The following is a 22,414-nucleotide window of genomic DNA, read 5'->3' as shown; positions in this document are numbered from 1 at the left end:
GTGGAAGTCTCAAATGCAAGAAGATGCTTTCTCTCTAAGCCAATGATTCTCAACTGAGATCTTACACCTCCTAGAAGGATGCACTTGGGGAAAAAAAATGAGGGAGCATGTTTTTGTTTACTGCAATGATTGGGAGCTTTTGTTAGAATTTAGAGACTATCCTGAAAGCCATGGGACAGGCATGCACAGTGAAAAACTGCCCTGCATTCTGTATGATTTCCAAATCTCCTGCTGTGCTATTATTTAAGCTTCTCTGAGACTAGACCTTAATTTCATTTTTACACACAAAAAGAAAGTAGTTTTTACATGGTTTTAATACATACTGATTTTTCCAGCAATGAAACTACCATATAAACTGTGAAAAGACTAGTATTTAGTCTTATTTAGCCTTATTTTAAAATGTTAAATGTGACCATCTATGTTTAAAGCATGCATTTATTTATTTATTTATTTATTTATTTATTTATTTATTTATTTATTTATTTATTTATTTTTGGTTACCTACATTTTGCAATACCGTTCTCATACATTGATTATACAATTTCTCTATAGCTTTTTGTAGTAAAGCTTCTTTTTCTAATCCACCCTCATTTTCTGTTACCCATGGAAGGAAATGATATCTAATGTAAATTAAAATATGAGCCTGACTGCATGCATTGCTGTGTGGTGGAATTTCAAGAAAGGAGATAGGTTTTTGGTTTCCTGTCCTGTGTTACAACACAGAGAATTAATTATTGTGACACCATACATGAATACAGCCCAGCTCATTTGCAAGAAATCCAACTTTCTCATTTTCTCCACATTAAGAGTTGACAATTTGTCTTGGCATCTAATTTTTAGTTTAATTAAGGTTTTTTTTTCTGCCTTTTATCACATACTTATATGTCTACCTGTTATTACTCATCTCAACCTTGGTTTTATTCTAATTCCACCCTTTACCTCTACTCCTTCATTTTTCTGTAACCCTTCTACCAAATGGCTTCTCATATTACTTCTTTTAAATTCAAAACTATTCATTATAACCATCAGATTATTTCACTATATCTTCTATTATAATCAAGCAGGACATTATATATTAAACACACAATCATTTAATTATAAGTTACTTTTCTTTTTAGTTCATTTATTACACTTAATGCTGGTTATTATACTTGTGTTGGTTTTTTTTAAATTATGTGTATCTTCTATCTATAAATTTCTTTTCAGAATAGTAAGCAGAGTGCACTTGTTATAAAACTTTTTCATAAATAATTATTATATTAAGTGGTCACAGCACTTCTATTATTGTAACAAAACACGTTTCACACTTTATATCTGAGAAAACAGAATGTGACTTATCCAAGATAACACGTAAAGAATGAGCTTTGATATCTTAAAAGTTACAACAACTTGACTTATATTCTCAGTTTATGGCCTTGCATTCAACATTAAAATGCTTTATTCATTCATCATTTGGAAAGTCAGTAACTGTAAGTTGTAGTCGGAGGTAATTATGAGAACTTTATCTAGAACTAATTATTATTATTAACAGTAATGCAAGTAATAGCCACCATGTATCAACCACATGCAGGCATCATACTCAGAACTTTCCATTTAGTATTGCCTATAATCCTCATAATTATGCTAAATAGGTATGGTGTAATGTATGTACACAGATTATTAAAATCCGACTTATTGCAGTAACTTCAGTTACTTCAGTAACTTGCCTCTGATGATGAGGCTAGTGTGTAACAGGGGCCTACACTCAATCTTTGGCCTGTCTCTAATGCCCACATATTCTGTCTCCAAAAAGAACAGCGTTCTTTAGTTTTGCATTAAGAAATGTAAAAGATAAGAATAATACTTTGGATTACAGAGGCAAGGAGGAGTGCTTTCAATAGATCCACTAAGGAAATCAATAATCCCTAGAAGTATTTCTAATCAAAATGATGGAAGTAAAGACACTGTAACTCACACCAGTGGCTCACTGACTTTCACTAGCTATCCATGATGATATCCCCTTTCTCACCACTTGGAACTGATTCACTAATATTTGCTCCCCACAAGACCATATCAAACATCAAATCACAGAGTGACTTATGAAAAGATGTTATAATTTGTGCTACCCAAAATGGTAGCCATCAGCCGTATGTGGCTGTTGAACATTAGAAATGTGACTAGTCTGAACCGAGACATGCCGTGAAGTGTGAAATACTCCCAAGATTTTAAATACTTAATATGAAAGAATGAAACATCTTATTAATAATTCTTATTTTTATTTTATGTTGAAATGATATTTTGGAGATATGGGCTAAATAAAATATTATTAAAATTAATTTCATCTGTTTATTTTTACCTTTTTAATGAGACTAATAGATTTTAAATGATATATTTAGTTCACATCTGTAACTTGCATCATATATCTGTTAGACAATACTGTGGTGGACCATATGTCTTTTCAAATAACCACCTTTAAAATCAAATCAAGGGAAAAAAATCAAAGAACAAAAGCAAAACAACAGACAACACTCAATACTAATAATCACCAACACTAAGTGTGCTAGAAAAATTATTTGACTAAAGCTTCAATCTTAGTTTTGTCTGCCAGTCAACAGACATATAAACCTTAACAAATCGTTTAGTGTCTATTAACCTTAGTTTCTGTAAAATGAAGATAACTATATTGCTTACCTCACAGGGTTGTGACAACTGTAAAATGAACAATTATTTCATTCGTTCACTCATTTGACAAAAATTTTTTAGAATCTACTATGTGCAGGTACCATGAATACGGAGAATAATAAATCTTTGTAGCTGCTCTCAAGGACCTTGCAGTAGAAGTTATAGAGTCTTATAGGAGCCATGACAGGGAGCATGATAAAGTGTTGGGTTCCTGGTTTACTCCACTTGGGGGATTAAGGCAAAGTTCAACAGAGGGATTAGCCTCTGATCTGCCTCTTGAACATGAGGGGGAATTCACCAAGTGGAGAGGTCAGGGAACATCTTGTCTTCATGTCTCCAAGGCATGAGAGAGCAAAGTATGCTCTAAACAATAGAGAGGATTAAGGTGCTGGCCAACAAAGGAGGACAAGCCATATTTCCATGTTGGAAGGTTCTGGGTCGGCAAATTCCAATGCTGAGCGAGAGGAACCACAGTTACCTGCCAGCTCTTGATGATGGTGCCCATGTTCTAATGTGATTTTGGAATCTTTGTTCTTTTCTTAGAGGAGGATGTTAACAAAAGATATAATTAGCAGGACATAATTGAATAGTATTCAATGATTAATTTTTGTAAAAAATTGTGTGGGGCGAAATATTTTTTTTAAGGATATGCTCAGCTCTTCAGATTAGGACAATGTCCAATGTCTCATAAAAGGTTTTACATTTTCAACTGAATAACTTCACGCCTGCCTAGGGGAAGGGGAAGCTTCACAAAACAACTAGAGCCCACAAGAAATCATTTAGGCCTACCAGTATTTCCAAAGACTGAATTAGTTGCTAGAGATAAATATACATCAAAGTTATTCATCTGTAGTAATGCTGCAGTCAATATGATTGAAAATTTTCCATGGGGCTATATTTACTTATAATAAAACTGCAATAAAAATAATGGTGTGTGACTAATGCTTTCACGATTATATATTTGAATATAATACACTTATAAAAGGCAATTTCTAAAGCAAAAATTATGGCTGCCTTTTAACTCTGGTATTTTCCTTAATGCACTATTTACAGAGATTGCAGTTTCAAGAATAATAAATATAAACATTGACTAATCTCAAGTCCGTTTACAAGATGTGGGTATATTGTAAAACTTCAAAATGAAATAATACTTTATTTTCAACATTAATTGTTCAATATTTAAGAAACCAATATGCTATGCATAAAAGTGGAGACATTTTCTTTTTAGACAGCAAAGAATATAAAATCATGTTGTTACTGAATAGAAAACTTTTATATTTTCCTTAAAGATCATGAAACTACAAATAGGACATAAGGTAAAAAGGATGATTTTCAGCTAAAGGCTATTATTTGCAATAAATGGTGCTGAAAAACAAAATGAATTAATACTTCAGTCTTTCTGACTGAAGAAATTGATTATATCAAAGAAAGATTCCCTCAACAAGATAATATTCTTTCCCTGTTGACAGCAAGTTAGCTACCAAGTGTTGTAATTCTGCTCTTTTGCTTTCTGATCATGACCTCTTCTTTTCAAGGTCTCTCATCCTCTAAAAGAACCTGCTTTATTTCCCAGAAGACCACAAAGGGAAGAAACCAGGTGTTGATTTATCTTCTATCATTTAGGGTTTGCTCAAGTCGAGCTTCCTCCAAAGGCACTCGAGAAGCAACAACAGCAACCATAAAATCAGATCTCTTGTTTTGCTTTAGTTTTGGTCTCCAGAACTCATTCTTTTATAAAAGACTAACATTTATGAGGGGACACTGAAATAAAGGTTCATTAAAATATTGGCAAAAGTAATTTTCCTTGATTTTAAGGATCCTGCCTGAGTCTCTGCCATATTTGCACTCTAAATAGCAGAAATAATATATAATACAAAATATCCACATGTTTTGATCTATGTATTATTTGTTTATCCTCTTCCTCACTAACTGTGAGCTCCTTAAGGGAAGACATTGCCTTTTCCTTCTTTGTGTTCATTAGGTAATGAATCCTAATGCCTGCTAAATAAACTTATGACTACATAAAACACAGTGGTTGCTGTTTATGGATGGGCGAGCAGTAGCAACTAGCAACTCCCTGCCCCTCACCCCCACCCAACTATACCCCTCGGGAAGTATTCATTTAATGAAAGTACATGATCTTGAAAATCAAACAGAACCAGGTTTAAACTCCAACTTAACACTGAGCAATTTAGCCTTTTTGACTCTTGTTTTTCACTTGTAAAAAGTGAGGACAATACCTCCTATGTTATACAGTTTTTTGATAATTAAGTGAATATTCATAAAGAAGCTATCATAATCTGGCACACAGGAGGCACTCAATAAGCACTGATCCTTCAATTTCCTCTAAATATCCCAGACTTTGCCCCTTCAAACTGGGTACTCAGCAATGTGCCAGGAGGCTCACAAAGCTGCTGGACAAACACAATGGTCCTCCTGTTGCACAATTTTTTTCTGGATGGCACAAAATTATATCAATATAAAACAATTATTCAGGAATTCTAGTCAACAAATGTTTTTGAGCACCTGCTATATAGCAGCAGTTTGCTGGGTGCAAGGGATGAAACAACAAATAAGACAGAAAGACAGACGGACAGACAGAAAGAAAGAAAGAGGAAGGAAGGAAGGGAGAAAGAAATTAAATTTTGACAAGTACTGTGAAGGAAACAAAGAGATTACAGAGATAGATATTAGTTGGGGGAGGAGCCAACCTCTTTAGAGAGAGTGGGCAGAGAAAGGTTTTAAAAGCAGGTGCCATTAAGCTGGATGATGAGGAGACAGCCATGCCAAGAGTTGGGGACAAGTATTAAATGTGAAGGGAATAGCAATGCAAAGGTCAAAACAAATTTCATATTTGTTGGTTTGGCAATTTCCCTGACTTCCTGCTATTTGGGGCTCTTTGATAGATATTTGGGAAGCATTGCCCTGGAGAAGACTTTGAATGCTAGCTGCAAGGGGTAGGAATGGTGAATAAAAACCACTCTCCTTCCCCTATCTGTATTTAAGTTGGCAGCTTGTAAGGGTTATCACTAAGTAGTCAGAATAAACTGTTACAACTGAAATATGGAGGAGAGAATGTGGACTAGATTTATACAGCTCTTAGGTTTCATGTGGCACTTGCATTTCATGATAGAGATTCGTACAAATTAATATAAAATAAAACCGAGCTTCCTCTTGGCACACTCTGATGTATTCCTTTTGCCTCATGTGGGCATACTGCCACAGAAGGGTAATTGCTTCTCTTTACGTAGCCATAGGAAATAACACTTTTAAAATGTATTAAAATTATTTTAAATGTCACCAGTCACACATTTACTGAAAAGCTCTGGTTTCATCGAAGAAATCTTAAGAGAGAGAATCTAACTTAGGTAAGTTTCTTAAAGGAGAGATAATTTTATCTTCTTTATCTTCCTCTCACTAATAACCTTGCACAGTGCCAGGGACATAGTAGATGTTCAACATTATGAATTAAAATGAAGTTATAATTTCCAGTGGGATTGGTGAGGGGCACTGAGAATTCCTCGATCTTGGACATTTGTCACTACAATGAAATTCCAGTGAAATGGAAGGATATGTACATTCCACAGCATATGCCTTTGTTGATAATCATTGGATTTGGCTGCACTTTTGACTCCACGCATACTCTGTATCTCTAACACTTGTGAAATTCTTCCTGTGACAGGGCCTTCGTATTCTTGATAATAGGCCTAACAAAACTCTGTAACACGGTGAAGCTGAGGAGGCAGAAAGTAACTACAGTACTTGGAGGAAGGAGGAATAGTTACGGCCACAAAGCTTCTTTTGACACTGTGTTTAAAGGAGCTGTCCCTGTTGACCTAGTGAAATTACAGTGAATAAAAAAATGTAAGCAATTTCTTCAGATGTGACCTTATTTTCCTTAGGTTTTCAAATCATTTTCTAAATAGAAGAGAATTTTTTTACAATCTGGAAGCAAAATGTACATTGTATGAGGACAGTCTATCGGTGCAAGATTCAGAAACTCTTGATAATGAACAACACTGGAATTTGGCCTTGGTCTCCTATTTACAAATTTGAAGAAATAAAAAATATGTACCATGAGAAACTGAATTTAAGGACAGATTAGTCAACCACAGCTAGATGGGTTAGTTTTTAAAGTATGTATCTATTTATGAACATTTATATTCACTTTTTTCACTTTTCAAAAGTGAATTAATTTTTTATTCCATTAGAGAAGCCATACCATAATAAGTATCATTTATTTCTATTTTGACTTTTTATCTAATGAAAATCGTCGTATGATAGGCATAAACTCAGAGAATTTACTCCACTGTTACAATAGGAAATGTTTCTTCCAACACTAGGCTGAAATCTTTTGGTCTTGGTGGACACTTTAAACCCCTTAAAAAAGAGTACGGTTATTTAGTGACACCCTCTTTGAATCTAGTAGTGAAGGTAGCAGCAACGACTGGTCTGTACACCACCTCATCCTGCCTTGGCTTTTCTGCTCAAGATCACTATGACTTTGGGATCCCCACTTACCCTCTCCAGTGACTGAGACCAGAGGAAAATGTGGATCAGTCCAATTTAACACAGGAAAGAACCATTAGGAATCATCTTGCAAGGGCAAGCAGTGAGGCTGGGTCATGGTCCATCCTTAACCTATGTCATGTTACACCTTACATCTCTATATACTGAGTACACTCTTCTATCTGACTTCCATATCACATCTTCGGTAAAACATACAGACGGAAACTCTTGGACATTCCAATCAAGAAGCAATGATGAGAAGCCAAAATAGAAATGAGGGGAGCTGACTTCACATTCTACAAACATCAGTAAGGAACGATTATTCAAAATTTAAATTGTGAAAACAATTTAATTTGAAAGATGAGTTTAAAAAAAAGAAAGGGGGCAGATGCAATAGAAAAACTCAAACTTATGGACCATTTTACATTTGCCTGGAAATTTGAATTAGGCTTCAAAAATTCTTCTCTGATCTACATATGCAGAAAAATTGTTCTCAGACATCCTTCACCAATATTTCCTACTCCAGAGTGCTTTCCATAAATATTTATATGAAAATTGATTTGACTCTTTTCTAGTTTCTGCTGGCCTGCTTGCCTATTCTTTTTTTTTTTTTTTTTCTGTCAAGATGAAACACTAGCTGGCAGAGTGCATGACAGCTAAAAATTGAGTCTCTGGTAGACTGAACCACCACTGCATGATACCTGAATACTTGTAGATAAGCTTCACATCCAATCAGGCACTTTTACACCATATTAGAGCCACCAAAGCTGGACTTCCTCATTGGAGATTTGTTAGAAAAGTACTTGTCAATTCTGGCCAGGAGGTAACCACAGTTGTTTCTTATTTTCTCCCTTGACTGTAGCTTTTATATGATGGAAAATATCCTTTAATTATAACAAGTTGGATATACTTATAATAAAAAGAAAATAAATCTATCACATTCTAGTTATCAAATACCCAGGGGAAATATTTTGTCTAAAACCTTCCCATACTGCTTATTTCTGGAGTGAAGCACATTCTTTGCTGATGTAAATGCAAGAGCAACTCCTTGAGCTCAGGCTGGAATTTTAACAAGAGAGTTGAAGCACAGAGGGTTCTACTTAAGGCATAATTTACGACTGGGACATAAGATTTTAAAAGAGAGCTTTGTTTATTTCCCACTTAGGTGTCACGTAGTTAAACGTTATGTGTTGTTAAAATCTCAAATATAAAAGTGGATATGGACAAAATTGTGCATATTTGATGCTACAAGCATTTCATATAATGGCAGGATCAAATTCTGTTTGGTGATTTTGGTACAGCTGGTGGGCCCAGCACACCCACAAGGACATTTTCATGACACAGTTCCAGCCAGCTGTTTTGCCTGGCGACCCAGTGTAAACATTTCCTTTCAAATCTCACCAGGAGATAGAACAACAGTAGATGACTATATCCCAGAGACCCCCTGCTAATACTAATCTGAACTGAACCTGAGATCTTGAGTTTTTGAATAAGGAACTAAAAAGGTTCTTCAGCAGATTAAATTAAAGAAAAAGAGGTCTTCAAAAATGAAAACAATGATGGTTGCCAATAAAGATAAGGAGAGCATTACAGTATTATTTTTCAGTGGCACTATCTGATAAGGTTATTTCAAAACAAGCTTTAAAGATATTAACTCAGAAAGGAAGTTTTAATTTTTTCATTGAATTTTCCAGAAACACATTATCTTCAATGTATGAAGGATGTACATAACGGAATCACACAAAGTTTTTGAAGTGGTTTCCTTCCATGTATGAACATTTAAATGACCACATGAAGTAAGGACAAATGAGAAGATTCAGAATGATATGTTCACAATAACTATTCAAAGAAAGAACTGTTCGAATAAAACAATAGCTGCTAAACAGTTGGTAAGAAGTGGTGGTTCAACTAGTTGTTAGTTGTTATTTTATGTAGTTATTGAAATAAGAAATTCAATAAATTAAGATATAAAACATTTTGATTTATGCAGAACATTTCCAAATATAGAAACCATATAAATAAAGATTGCTACCTTTTCTTATTGTCGAGAGGACTTACCTTCTAAGCAGTTATATTGGTGTAGGTATAATCTTTCATTTAGTTACTACTCTATTGTATATATTTCAAGTATATTTTTCAAACAGCATATATTTCAAGACAAAGTCTGGTTATGCAATGGAATTTCTTTTTAAAATTTCATTACATTTTTTGAGCTATGCTTCATATATAACAGTATATTAGTCTCAGGCGTGTATAACACAATGATTCAGTATTTGCATAGATTATAAAATGATCACCACAGCAGGTCTAGTTATGCAAAGGAATTTCTGTATGAAAACAACTGTACAAAATGAGAATTAATTAAACCCACAATAAGGCTGCATGAGGACTAGGGAAAAACTAAGTGAACTGATGCAGTCTTCAAGAAGTAGGATATACTCTGATTTAACATCATATTGTGACTAACAATTATTCAGCAAGACTCATGGCATGCTTGAAATCCACAGTGACTAGGCAAGGCTCTTCAAACAAGTTTTATAAATAGTAAAACAGACTTCATCAAAGAGACTTACCTGCTCTCTCCTTGCTTCGTTTGTCAGAGAGCACCTGTATTAAAAAAATCACAATTCTCTTAATGTCTCAAAATTACAATGCTTTCACCAAAAATATCAGTGAGTTTGAAAAAAATCAGATTGTAAAATTAGAATTGAATGGCCTCCAGAAAAGAATATAAAATGCCAACTAAGGTATTAGTATTGAATGATTTTAGTGCACAAAACTCATTTGGAATAATAAAAGTCATTAAAATACTCATTGACAAGGAAGACACATGAACTTTATCTTTCTTTGACTTATGTAAAGACTTACACTATACTATGTGTCCCTTTAGCAACTAGAAGAGTGAAGTCCAGTTTTTGTCGTTTATTCCAGTACCCTCATGTCACCATCAACCTCCCCAAGTGCTGAAACCAGTCCCTACCTCACTTTCTCTCTCAGTAACATCACAGCATCCAAGGCAGCTGAGCACTCCTCCCAGCTGAAACTTTATCCTCCTAGGCTTCTGTTCTCCCACACGGTCCCTGCCATCTCTTCTATCTCTCTAGTCGTTCCTTCCCATTTTCTCGGTGGATCCCCTTTTGCCTGTGCCCTACTCACATGATTTCATTTACTTTTGTTTTATTTTGTTTTTCAGACATGGTGCAGGACTGGCTTCTCTTTTCACTTTGCACTTCTTCCAGGGTGATCTCATCTACTTTCCATCTGTATTCTGATAACCTCCAGATTTCTATCTCCAGCCCGCGTCTCTTTCCTTGAGCTCCAGGCCAATAGAGGGAACTGTTTATTGGACATCTGTGTTTGGACACTTCACAGACACCTCAAACACCATGTGTTTGAGCTCAACATTATCCACCCTCTCACACACACACACACCCAGCCCTAAATTTATCCTTTTACTGTGTTCCCATCTTGGTGAAAGGCATCACCATTTTTATGGACTGAATGTGTGTTTCCCTCCCCAAATTCATGTGTTGAAGCTTAATCCTCAATGTGATAGTATTTGGAGGTGGGGCCTTTGGGAGGTAATTTGATTTGGATGAGGTCATGGGGGTGTGTCCTCCATGATGCGATTGGTGCCCTTATAAGAGGATGAACAGCTTGGAGTTCTCTCTCTGCCATGTGAGGACTCAGTGAGAAAGTGGTCATTTGCAAACCAGGAAATGGGTTTCCATCAGGCACCAGATCTGCCAGTGCCTTGATCTCAGACTTCTAGCCTCTAGAACTGTGAGAAATAAGTATTTGTTGTTTAAGCCACCCAGTGTATGGTGTTCTTGTCATAGCAGCTCCACCTGATGAAAACAATTTTCTACTTTGGTTGCTCAAATCAGAAACCCAAGGATCATTCTTGACGCTTTCCTGTCCTTCCAGTTATATTCTGTTGATACTGTCTCCCAAATCTTGCTTGAGTACATCTGCTCTTTTTCATTTCTGCTTCTACCTCCTGGGCAACATTCAGGTCATGCTTAGATAATTGCAATAGCTTTCTAACTTCTAGACTGATTCTAGTCCTATTTCCTCCAATCTATTCATACCCAGTGTGATCTTTCTAAAATATAATTTGATCATGTCACTCTTTTAGAGGTTAAGATCATACGTTTAGCAATCAGAAAGGCAGGTTCTAACTGCGTGACCTTCAGAAAGCTACCAAATCTCTCTGAGCTTCATTTTCTCATTAGACAAATGGGGTTTCCTTGAGGAGTAAGTACAATTAATTCATATGATGTGCTGAGCAGCAAGTGTGGCAATAGAAGAGACATACAGTAAATATCTGTTGATTAGTTTGAAGGAAGTTCTCAAGAACAGAGACTTACATTTTACTAACTTTTTCCAAGCATCAAGTAAATAATACTCTATGAGAGTCAGGGATGAAAGAGGAAAAATGCTGTTGCAATTAAAGCTTTGTCCTTGATTCCACAGTTCTTCCTACCCCGTTTTTTCATTCTCTCTTTCTCTCACCCTAACTTATGTCTCTGCTCATACACTAGGTAAAATTAAATCCACAAAAGAACTGATGACTGACAATGAGAAGAGTCACTTTTTCTAAGGATATTCACATTTGAAAGAGCACCATCTGACAACAAACACTAAGTCTTGAACCTCTAATAGTAAAACTTGAGACACAGAGGAGGAGAAAGCTCTCTCCACATTTCTCAAATAATACCAAGTAGGTGACTACTTCCTGTTCTAAAGAGAACTCAACCAACTAGAGTAGTGTATCATATTTAAATGGTTCTGACTTGATTTGGAAGCAAATTTATTTAATGATTTGGAAGAGTAAGTAGCATAAAATTAGAAAGTCCAAGCAAGTCTCCAATAAAGACATACAAATGGCTAATAAGCACATTAAAATATGCTCAATATCACTAATTATTAAAATGCAAATCAAAACTACAGTGACGTATCACCTCACACCAGTCAGAATGACCATCATTAAAAAGTTGACAAATGATAAATTCTGGAGAGGGTGTGGAAAAAAGGGAACCCTCCTACACGGTTGATGGCAATGTAGTTTGGTGCAGCCATTATGGAAAACAGTATGGAGGTTCCTCAAAAGACTGAAAATAGGCTTACCATATAAGCAGCAATCCCACTCCTGGACATATATCCAGAGGGGAACTTAATTCAAAAAGATACATGCACCCCAATGTTTATAGCAGCTTTATATACAATAGCCAAGAAATGGAAACAACCTAAATGTCCACTGATGGATAGCATGAGATTATAGCCAGCTCCAGAAACATAAATAAGGAAGGATGCACTGTGGAGAAGAATGGGGGATAATGTCATTCACTGATGTCAAGGCAGTTAGATTAAAACTTCTCCAGACAATGAACAGGTTATATCTCTGGATATTTTGCTATTTATTGAATGTTTAGTCAACACACAGAAACACACATTTCTAGCACTATACTGGGTGTTTGACCCTTTCTCTGTGTTGCATATATGTTTGAGGGCACATAATTATTCAAACTGGAGATTCAGGAACTCTAGAACAGTTAGAATTATCTCGTGGATAAATCGTAGTAAATTCCTTTGAAGTATGTTTAAGAGTCACTTGCCTCATTTGGTGAGATCTCCCAGGGGTGTTAAGTTTTTAATACTTTTAAAGGCATAGTAATTATAAATCCATGTTCACATAGACAGTCTATGAAAACAACATTTTAGGAATTTCTTCTATGAACATGGATTTAATACACAATCGGTTTTTGTAACAAATTTACCCTGATATGTACCCCTGGCCACATTGACAAATATGCAGATTAAATGAACAGAACAACACTAGATAACCATAAAAAACATCCCGATAACTTTTTATTGGGAGGCTATAGCCCTTGGGGCTTGTGATGATCAATCAAGTCAATAAATACATTAACTACTATTGTCCAAGTGAAACCAAAAAACTGTTCCAACACCTGCTGTTCCTCAAACACAAAGGGCCCATTTGTTCTTAGTGCCCCGGTAATAAACCTTTAACACCAAAAGCAGCAGATAAAGGCCCTAAGTAAAAAAACTCTTAGGAAAATATGTAAGCCATTTTACTATTTGCTCCTTACTTTGAGCAGAATACACCTGCTGGTTTCAAACTCAGTAAATTATATTCAGCAGTGACCCTGATTTAAACATTATAGAATAATGTCTAAGTAGCAATGAGCAAATAAGGTTAATCACCAGATTACCATTGGAAAGCTATTTTCTTTGGACAAACATAATGGATGTGAGTATTACACACTGATTTTGGCCCAAATAATTTAAGATTGACTGTAACGTAGGTGAATTTATATCTCAAAAAAAACTGTTCCTAATCTCCCTCATGTTAGCTACATAAAAGATCATGCAAAACTATATGTAAAAATGAGAGAGAAAAGCAAATATTTAAAAACATTATGATCTGCAATTCCTGAGTCATTTTCGAGGAGCCCTGCTAAGAGAGTATCAGTTCATGAAGAAATAAGATGAAAAATTAACATTTCTTAATTACCATATTAAATTCTCATTACTGACTTTAAATTCAAATTCAAAATATTCCAAGCAGGGCCCTGCAGAGAAGTTTCTAAAACTTTTGATTTCTGCAAAAATCTTATACAGTGGTTCCTACCTAATTGTCAAAGCTATCTCTTCTTTGACTCAGGCTGAGAAAAAGGCTGTAGTATCTCTTAGTGGAGATGCAGGGAGAAACAAAAGATAACAGATTTCCTCACAAATTTAACTATCCTATGAAAGCCAATGAAAAAGCTGTTAAAAAGGCTAGAGAGAATGCATAACATAATTTTAAATCTACTCTTTATTTTATTTGATCTTCCCTGATTTCCTTTAGATCTCAGATATAGAAGGTTGTTTTCAGTGCTATGTGAAAATTTCAATAAATCTTAAATATAAGAGTCAAATAAAAATCTACTTTTGTGGACTGAAAAATACTTTGATTCAGCCCATGATGTATAAATCTCTATACTTCTAAATTTAAATTTTCGTATATGTATGTTAGTATTCATATATTTGAATAGAAGTAGTAAGTAATGCATAATTTCAGACATTTCACCTAAATGCAAAAAATAAAAAAAGGTCTTGTGAGTCTAAAATGATGTTATTTAATAAACTATGGCATTTTAATAAGTATTCTTGACATCTGGTGCTAATAAAAATGATTTTATATTTTATAGTTAAGATTTAAAGAAAAAATATAACTGTAGTTTTGCTATTTATCACAGACCACAGATGGCATAGGCCACATTTGGGTGGCTTCATTTCCTTCTTGAATAGTTTATATTAAGAGGCCACTTGTTTTCTCTCTTTCTGTGTATGTTTTACATAAGATTTGGGCCAAGTCCCAGAAATGAATAAATGAAAGAAGAAAGGAATGCATCAAATGAAAATGAAGTTTCTTAATAACAAAACTGATTATAGAATTTTCCTGGATCAAGTTTAGTTAATAAAGTTCATTCTAAAACAATAATCCAAGGAATTTGCATCTGGATAAATATTTGAAATAAGTTTTCCAGAACTGTGAAGAGCCATAAGGACCTAAAAATTTCCATCTTTTGAAAAACTACATTTTCTCTAGGCCAGTTTGACTAATTCTTTGATTCAGGACAGATTTTGCAAGGAGCCTGTATGGGAGCAGCAGCTGAGTATAATGCTATAGAGACAGCCAGACTGGTCTGGAGGTATCCAGATGCTCTCCTTGTCTCTGGACCATGAAGCTGGAATACAGGTCTTCTTGTCCTGCTTTCTCAGACTTCCTATGTTACTTCCTGTAGATCTTGTGCTGAGTACCCTGCTCCAACTTGGGTATTAAACTCGGGCTGTCCCCTGACTCTGATTGACCCCAACACACCAGCTCCAGACCCTTTCCTCTAGAAGATGTCACTGCTCATCTGGAGGCATCAATGCAACAGTATAAAACATATATCATATATATTTTCATTACATTTTGTTAGAAGAATTGAAAATCAACAGCTAACCTACATAAGCATTTACCAGATAGTAATAACAGAAATATTACACTGAGACACTCAAAGTGACAAAGGCTCTAAACACAAAGCCAATGTATTAATCCATGAGAAATAGGAGTGTGAATTAATTAGCTCAAAATCAAACATGTTTTTCTTCTTATTTAGTTCATAATTCTTTAATAACCATAAAACGTGTTTGGTTTCATGATTTAAATATGAATTTCATAGTCCAGTAACAATATCACAGGCCTAGTAAACAACACTTCCAATATCTTGATCTGGCTATTCAGCTTTGCAAGAGGCCTAATCCACCCTAAAATAACTGGTAAAAGTAAAAGACTCTAGGATTTGATAATCTAGAAAGGTAGCTAAGACATATATACATAAGCCAACCAGAAAGCTATTCAATGAAGAATTTATTATGATACAGAATTAACTGATTTAGATAAGTGCAATTAACATTTGAGAATACTTTAAAGATAGTAGTGAAAGAATTTATGCTATCTTTGGGTGTGCTATTGAAAATCCAGCTGAATTAGGATGAAATTGAGTTCTCTACTCTGAATGAGATCACAGGCTAGAGCAGAAGACAGTCTCATAATGAAAAAGGTGGCTCTTGGGAACAAGTACACCGATAAAGAGAGGTATATATAAAGGCAGAGAAAGGAGTAGTGGGCTTCATGAAGAGAATCAGAGAAGTAATATTTAAGATTGCTCTTAATGAATAATCTCATTGGGAAAACAAGAGGGAGAGCAGAATTCCAGAGAGAAGAAACAACATGGACAAAGGAAATGGGCAGGGGAAAGTATGAATCTTTGGGGAAATGCTGTAGGTCAGTTATAGAAAAGGGCGTAAAATGATGGGGTTAGAAAGATAACAATGGGCTGGATAATAAAGGATCTTGTATACTATACTAAGGAGTTGGGAATGACTTCTACAGGTGATAAGGACTCTAAAATTGTAGGCTTTGTAACAGTAATCAGAAGCAACATGAGGGATGGATTGAGGGGGTAGAGTTTGGACACAAATCAGGGGCTTGTTATAGTAGACCAGGACCTGGAGAAACATAAGTATCTGAATAGATTATATGTCAGGACGTGGTCATTATGAGTCATATTTAGGAGGAGATTGAGAGCAGGAGGAGAAAGAGGGAGGGAGAGAGGTGACTTGGACAGTTTTGGCTTAGGCAACCTGGTCTGTGGAGGTGTCACATTGATGAAGATAAGCAACAGGGGAGGTGGTGAGAGGTTTAGAGTAAAGGTAAGGAATCCTACTTTTAGACACACTGTGTTTGAAGAGACTGTGAGACACCCAGTCGGGGCTTTATGAAGAAGCTGGAGTACTGGAAAGTGGTCTGGACTGAATGAGTATGGAGTATTAGTGAGAATTCCAGCCCTGAAAGAGGATGAGCTTGTTAGGGGAAGGTGTGATTAGACCAAGAATAAGAGAGGCAAAGACAGAAGTATTGTAATAGGCTGAAGGAAATGGCTGAGGAAAAGTAGCTAGAGAAGAAAGTGAGAGACTACATGACAAAAAAGGGGAAGATTTTCACCAGGAGTAGGTTAATAGAAAAAGACTGAAAATTGATAACTCCCAAAATACCTAAATTTGGTAATTATGAAGTCACCTTGGCAAAAGCCAGAGGATAGACATTTGATAGGGTAAATTAAGGAATACATGGGAAATAAAGTAATCTAATCTCAGAAGCTTGACCTAGAAAGGTTGAAGGATGCAAAAGTGCTAGACCTAGGAGGAAGTTTGATGGAGGGCTTTTGTATATTTGAAGAGATTTCAATACCTTCCAGGTCTGAGGAGAAGGAACTCAGTGAAGATTCCAGAGCTGCAGCTACGAGGGAGCAGGGATCCTGAGGAGGCATGGACCCAGGAGCTCAGAGCCTGATGGGGAAGAAGATAAGGAGGGTGGGTACTGATGGGTTGGCTGAGGTGGACAAAAAGGGTGACAGCTGACAGAGTTAGGGCAGGGAGTGGTGACAGAAAGTAGGGGGCATACACCTGAGGGCCTCCAGGTTTTGGGAGCGGGGCATGAAGGCCAGGATGAGGGAGGTCTGGAGCTGAAGAGGGATAAATATGTTTACCAGCTGAGAAGCAACACAGTGTTTCCTTCTTGTAGTTCTCAGACTACAGTCTCTTACTCAAATATATTTATACTTTATATAAATATAAAACCATTCAGTGGTTATTTCACAAACTCATCTCTCTCCTCAAGCAAATTGTGAGTACTGGAACATTGAGACCTGCCGCTCTGTTTCTTTTAAGGCACTGTGGTATATCAGAAAGAGCTGGGGGGCTGGGGTAGGCACATTGAATTTAAGTCTTGAATCCACTTCTGACTAGTTACGTGGTTTTAGGCAACTTTTCTCACCTGTCTGAGATTTAAGTTTCCTTACATGTAAAATGGAGATAGTAATATAGGCCTCATAAGAATGCAAAGATTCAATTAAAAAATCGTGTACCGTCTTCCATCCATAGCATCCATGACCAGATTAGGCATAATGTGCTTAATTTTTGCCTTCTAAGTAAACAAGTAACCTGGAACACCTATATGCATCTACATAAAAATATCCTTCTCTCCAACTACTATATTCAGCTGCATCTCTAACTTTATACATACTGCCCACCATTAAAGAAGGTATGGAAAAGAAGCCATTCTATCACACCCTAATTCCATCTTTCAGTGATCATACCTTCCTCCTCACTGTTAGGTGTGCTTAAGAAATCCAAATCAAGGGTTTGGCTTGGCTCTTACCACACGGCAGGCTTCCTTGGGCAACATACTCCCAGGTTTGACTGCCTCCTAGGCCTATTTGCCTTGGCTTTGTTTTTATAGACCAGTCCTGCCAGCTTTTAAGATTATACAAGATTATAGTGGCATATTTTATTTAATGCTTCATTTTCTTTGTAAGAGTGGTTTTGGGTTTTAAAAAAACAAAATACCTTGTAAGTCTGATGACTCGTTCAGCTGAATATAGGCCAACAGAGAAGAATTGGGTCACCAAGTTCTGGACACACAGCCCGGGAAAATGTCAGGAGTTGGATGGTCTACTCCTCTGTCTGGCCTCAGCTCAAGTAACTTCCTGAATGAATCCTAAGTGCTTTAAGAAATAAAAATCACTCTTAAGAACATGTTTTCTTCTGGGTATGGAAGAAACACTGATGATACTGGCTTTTGGGGAGCATCCTTTTCGTTTTGAATTTGAAAGCCACAGAAGAGTCAATAGTTTAAGGAAATGCCAATAAGAGATGAAGTATAGGAGATAATAATATAGTATCACTGCTTTTATCTGTGTTGTTGGAGGTTTGGGACTTTGCAACTGTCTACAAAATATAATTTAACATTGTCTTTAGACAAAACAAAACAAAACAAAACAAAACAAAACAAAAAAAAAACGCTTGTATAAACAATTTGCTGCGTGCTATAATTTGAAAAAGAAAAGTATTTCCCAAAAATGAGGAATTAAAAAAAAAAGGTGGAGGAGGTAGTATTTTCAGTCCAGCTCTTTGGTCCTCAACAGCAGAAAAAACAATGGCCTGAACTCGTCTTGGTTCTCTGTTCCTGCCAACCTCTGCATAAAGGTGCTGATGAGTAGTGAAAGGATAAAAGGAATGTAGCAGGAAGAAGAAACTTAAAAAGCAAGGCTGATGAGTTTATGATGTGAAACCCACAAGCTAAACAGACAGTCCTTGAACAACTGAAAGATGATTTTTTTTCCCCTTGTGTTTAGTTAATGTCTTTTCTCCTAACTCAAAACGGCTTCCGACTTACGGAGGCTGTAAATGTACTGGTGGGATCTTCTGCTCAGAGAGCTATAGCTCCTCTAGATCCACTGTCTCCTTGGTGTTGAGGACATACTTCCTGCAGGCTGCTTCCACCCAGTGAGTGAGGTTGGTGGGGGTAATGATACACCCTTTCTAGTCAAAGGCAGGACACTCTGTATGGATGACTTTGTTCTAAGACTTCCCACTGGTCTGGCCAGACCTTTCTTGGAACTGCACTGTGGTCTGCACCTCCTCCTTCCCTCTCTCCTTCCACGGGGGTCAGACCTCCAACACAGTAGTTTCTCTGCTCCCTTTCTCAATAAAGCCTTTGCATATCTTATCCTACCACGGCATCTGCCTCTTGGCAGACATGAAATAAAATATTCATCTACTATCTTATTTTTGCTTCATGGTCATAAGCAGGTATTTATTTGCAGAAAAACTGAAACCAAGAAAGATTTAATAAACTTCCAAAAGAGATAATAACTCAATAACCTATCTCACTCCATCTTAGGGCCTGAGGCTCCTGATTCCCCAGGGTCTTTCTAAATATTTATTGAATGCCTCCTATATGCCTGGCTCTGGACCTTATCTTAAGAATAAAGGGCTCCTATTGAGTGACATGCTCAGATTTGTGATATAATAAGATCTTCCTGCTTCAAAGTGGAGAAAGAATTAAAGGGGAACAAGGCTGGATGAGAGGAGGCCAGTTTGGAGGCTGGTGCAGTCACCAAACAAGAGATAATGGTAGCATGTGTGAGAATAGTCCTGGTGTAGAAAAAAGAGGTGGGAAAATATTTAGCAGCGAAAATTGAGGAGATTAGTAATTCAGCATATATTTTACTCTGGACTGAGCCGTGGGCTACACTCTGGGAAGACAGGGAATGACAGACACATTTCAACTGTCCAGAAACATTTGACTGACTTCCATTCAAAGATGTGTGTAAAGGAACTTTTTACTTTATGCCAGTCCCTTAAAGTCCAGAGACATAATGGAAAACAGGTGGGAAAAAAAAAATAACCCTCCACACCAATAAAACAAGAAAGTGGCCATGTGCCGAAACCACAGACTATGACACGCAGAAGTCAATTACAGTGGGAAGCTCTGCCAGAACCAGGCGTGAAGAGCAGCCTCAAAGCTCAGACTCTGAGCAGGATGCAGACTTCTCCAAAACTGTATCACAACAGTGGAAGGTCTGGCCTGTGATCCTCTGATTAGAACAGTCAGTACTAGGAGAGCTTGGGGAAAGTGGGTGGGGGCTCGCGTGAGGTGTCTGACTGACATATCCGGGTCTGGATTTTGGGCCCCATTCTTTCGCCTGGAAGGGCCCCTCTGAGCAGTGAACTGCCTGCACATATTTATTATTTTTTTTAATCTTGCAATTTTTTCCCCATTTTTACAGGTTTATTGATGTGTAAGTGACATAGAATAAACTGCAAGGATTTAAAGCATACAATTTGGTCAATTTGGACATGTGAATATACCCATGAAACCATCATCACAATCAAGATACTAAACGCATCTGCCCTCCAGAAGTTTCCTCGTGCCCCTTTGTAATAGTCATTCCCACCCTTTCTTGCCTCCCACCTCCAGTCACAGACAACCAATGATCTGCCTAATCCCACTATGGATTAGTCTGAATTCTTAAGTTTCATATAAATGGAATCTTGCATAATTATTTTTTCTGGCTTGTTTCACTTAATGTAATACATTTGAGATTCATCCACATTGTTTCATACATCAATAGTTTGTTCCTTTTTATTGCTGAGTAGTATTCCATTGAAAAGAGATATTATAATTTGTTATTCATTCTTCTATTGATGGACATTTAGATTGTTTGCAGTTTGGGGCTACATAAATAAAGCTGCTATGAACATTTGTGTACAATTCTTTGTATGGATATTTTCTTTCAGTGGAATGATGGAATTACAATGATAGGTGATGTTTAACTTTTTAAGAACTGCCAAGCTGTTCTCCAAAGTGTTGTGTCATTTTACGTTCCCACCTGCATTGTATAAAAGTTCCAGTTAATCCACTTCCTTGCTAACACGTGGGATGGCCAGTCTTGTTTAATTTTAGCCAATTATAATAGGTGTGTAATGGTATTTAATTTTTTGTGGTTTTAATTTTCATTTCCCCTCAAAAAGAACAATGCTATGTTGCTTTTTCATGTGCTTATTTGCCATCTGCATACTTTGATGAAATGTCTTTCAAATCATTTACCCATTTTTTAAATGGTTGATCATTTTCTCATTATTGCATTTTTCAGAGCTCTTCATATATTCTGGCTATAAGTCCTTTATCAGGTAAGTGATTCTGAAGATTTTCTTTCAGTCCATGGCTTATCTTTTCATTATCTTAGTAGTGTCTTTTGAAGAGACATTCTTAATATTGAAAATGTCCAGTTTTGTAATAAATTATTTTTGGTGTCAATCTAAGAAACATTTGCCTTACCCAAGGTCATAAAGATTTTTTCTCTGTGTTTTATGCTAAAAGTTCTATAGTTTTGAATTTACATTTGTCTATGATCCCTTTTGAGATAATTTTTGTAAGTGGTGAGAAGTCTGGACCAAGGTTCATTTTTATTTTGCGTATGAGTGTCCAATCATCTCAGCACCATTTGCTGAAGAGACTGTCTTTTCTCCATCGAATTGCCTTTGCCCCTTTGTCTATCTTCTTTTGCATTACTTAATATTTTTATGATGTCATTTTATCTCCTTAGTTGGTTTATAAGCTGTACCTCTGACTTTTGTTGTCATTGTTGACTAGATTCTTAGTTCTTGCTTTGGGTTTTACAATTTACATCTTTGACTCTCGGTCGGCCTTCCAGCAGTGTCACACCATGTCATGTATATAAAACCTACAACACACACGCCGATTTTCCTCCTCCTTTTGGATACATACATTTTACTTCCACATCTGCATTTGGGTCGCTTCCAAGTTTTAGCAATTTTGAATAAAGCTGTTTTAAATATTCAGGTGCAAGTTTTGGTGGGACATAATTTTTTTATCCCTTTGGGTAAATATCAAGGAGCCCAATTGCTGGGTCATATAAGAGTATGTTTAGTTTTGTAAAAAAAAAAAAAACTTTCAAGCTGCCTTTCAAGTGGCTGTACCATTTTCCATTCTCACGAATAATGAATAAAGGCTCCACTTCTCCACCAGCATTTTCTGTTGTCAGTGTTTTGCATTTTGGCCATGCTAATAGGCATGTAGTGGTACATGATTGTTTTAATTTGCATTTCCCTGATGACATATGATGTAGAGCATTTTTATATGCTTTTTTGACATCTGTATATCTTCTTTGGGGAGATGTGCTATATCTCCCTCTCCCTGAACTCTTCCTTGTGTGTTTCATTTTGGATCATTTTTATGTCTTCAGCTTCACTCACTGATCTTTTCCTCTGTAATGTCTCAACTGCTATTAGTTCCATGCAGTGCATTTATTTTTACCTC

At 36.3% G+C, this 22,414-nt stretch overlaps 1 protein-coding gene across 3 annotated transcripts in view; it reads right to left on the bottom strand.

Moving 5' to 3' along the window:
• Positions 1–22,414, bottom strand: part of STARD13 (StAR related lipid transfer domain containing 13) — a 455,772-nt gene that overhangs the window by 265,677 nt on the left and 167,681 nt on the right. For all 3 annotated transcript variants that reach the window (XM_064493212.1, XM_064493214.1, XM_064493213.1), the window contains one exon: positions 9,744–9,777. In XM_064493212.1, the coding sequence (XP_064349282.1) occupies positions 9,744–9,777 (34 nt within the window). The remainder of the gene's footprint in view (positions 1–9,743; positions 9,778–22,414) is intronic.

Source organism: Camelus dromedarius, chromosome 13 (assembly GCF_036321535.1).
Source record: "Camelus dromedarius isolate mCamDro1 chromosome 13, mCamDro1.pat, whole genome shotgun sequence".
Taxonomy (NCBI): domain Eukaryota; kingdom Metazoa; phylum Chordata; class Mammalia; order Artiodactyla; family Camelidae; genus Camelus; species Camelus dromedarius.
Note: the sequence above shows the minus strand (reverse complement) of the source record. Positions and strands in the feature narration are given on the sequence as shown.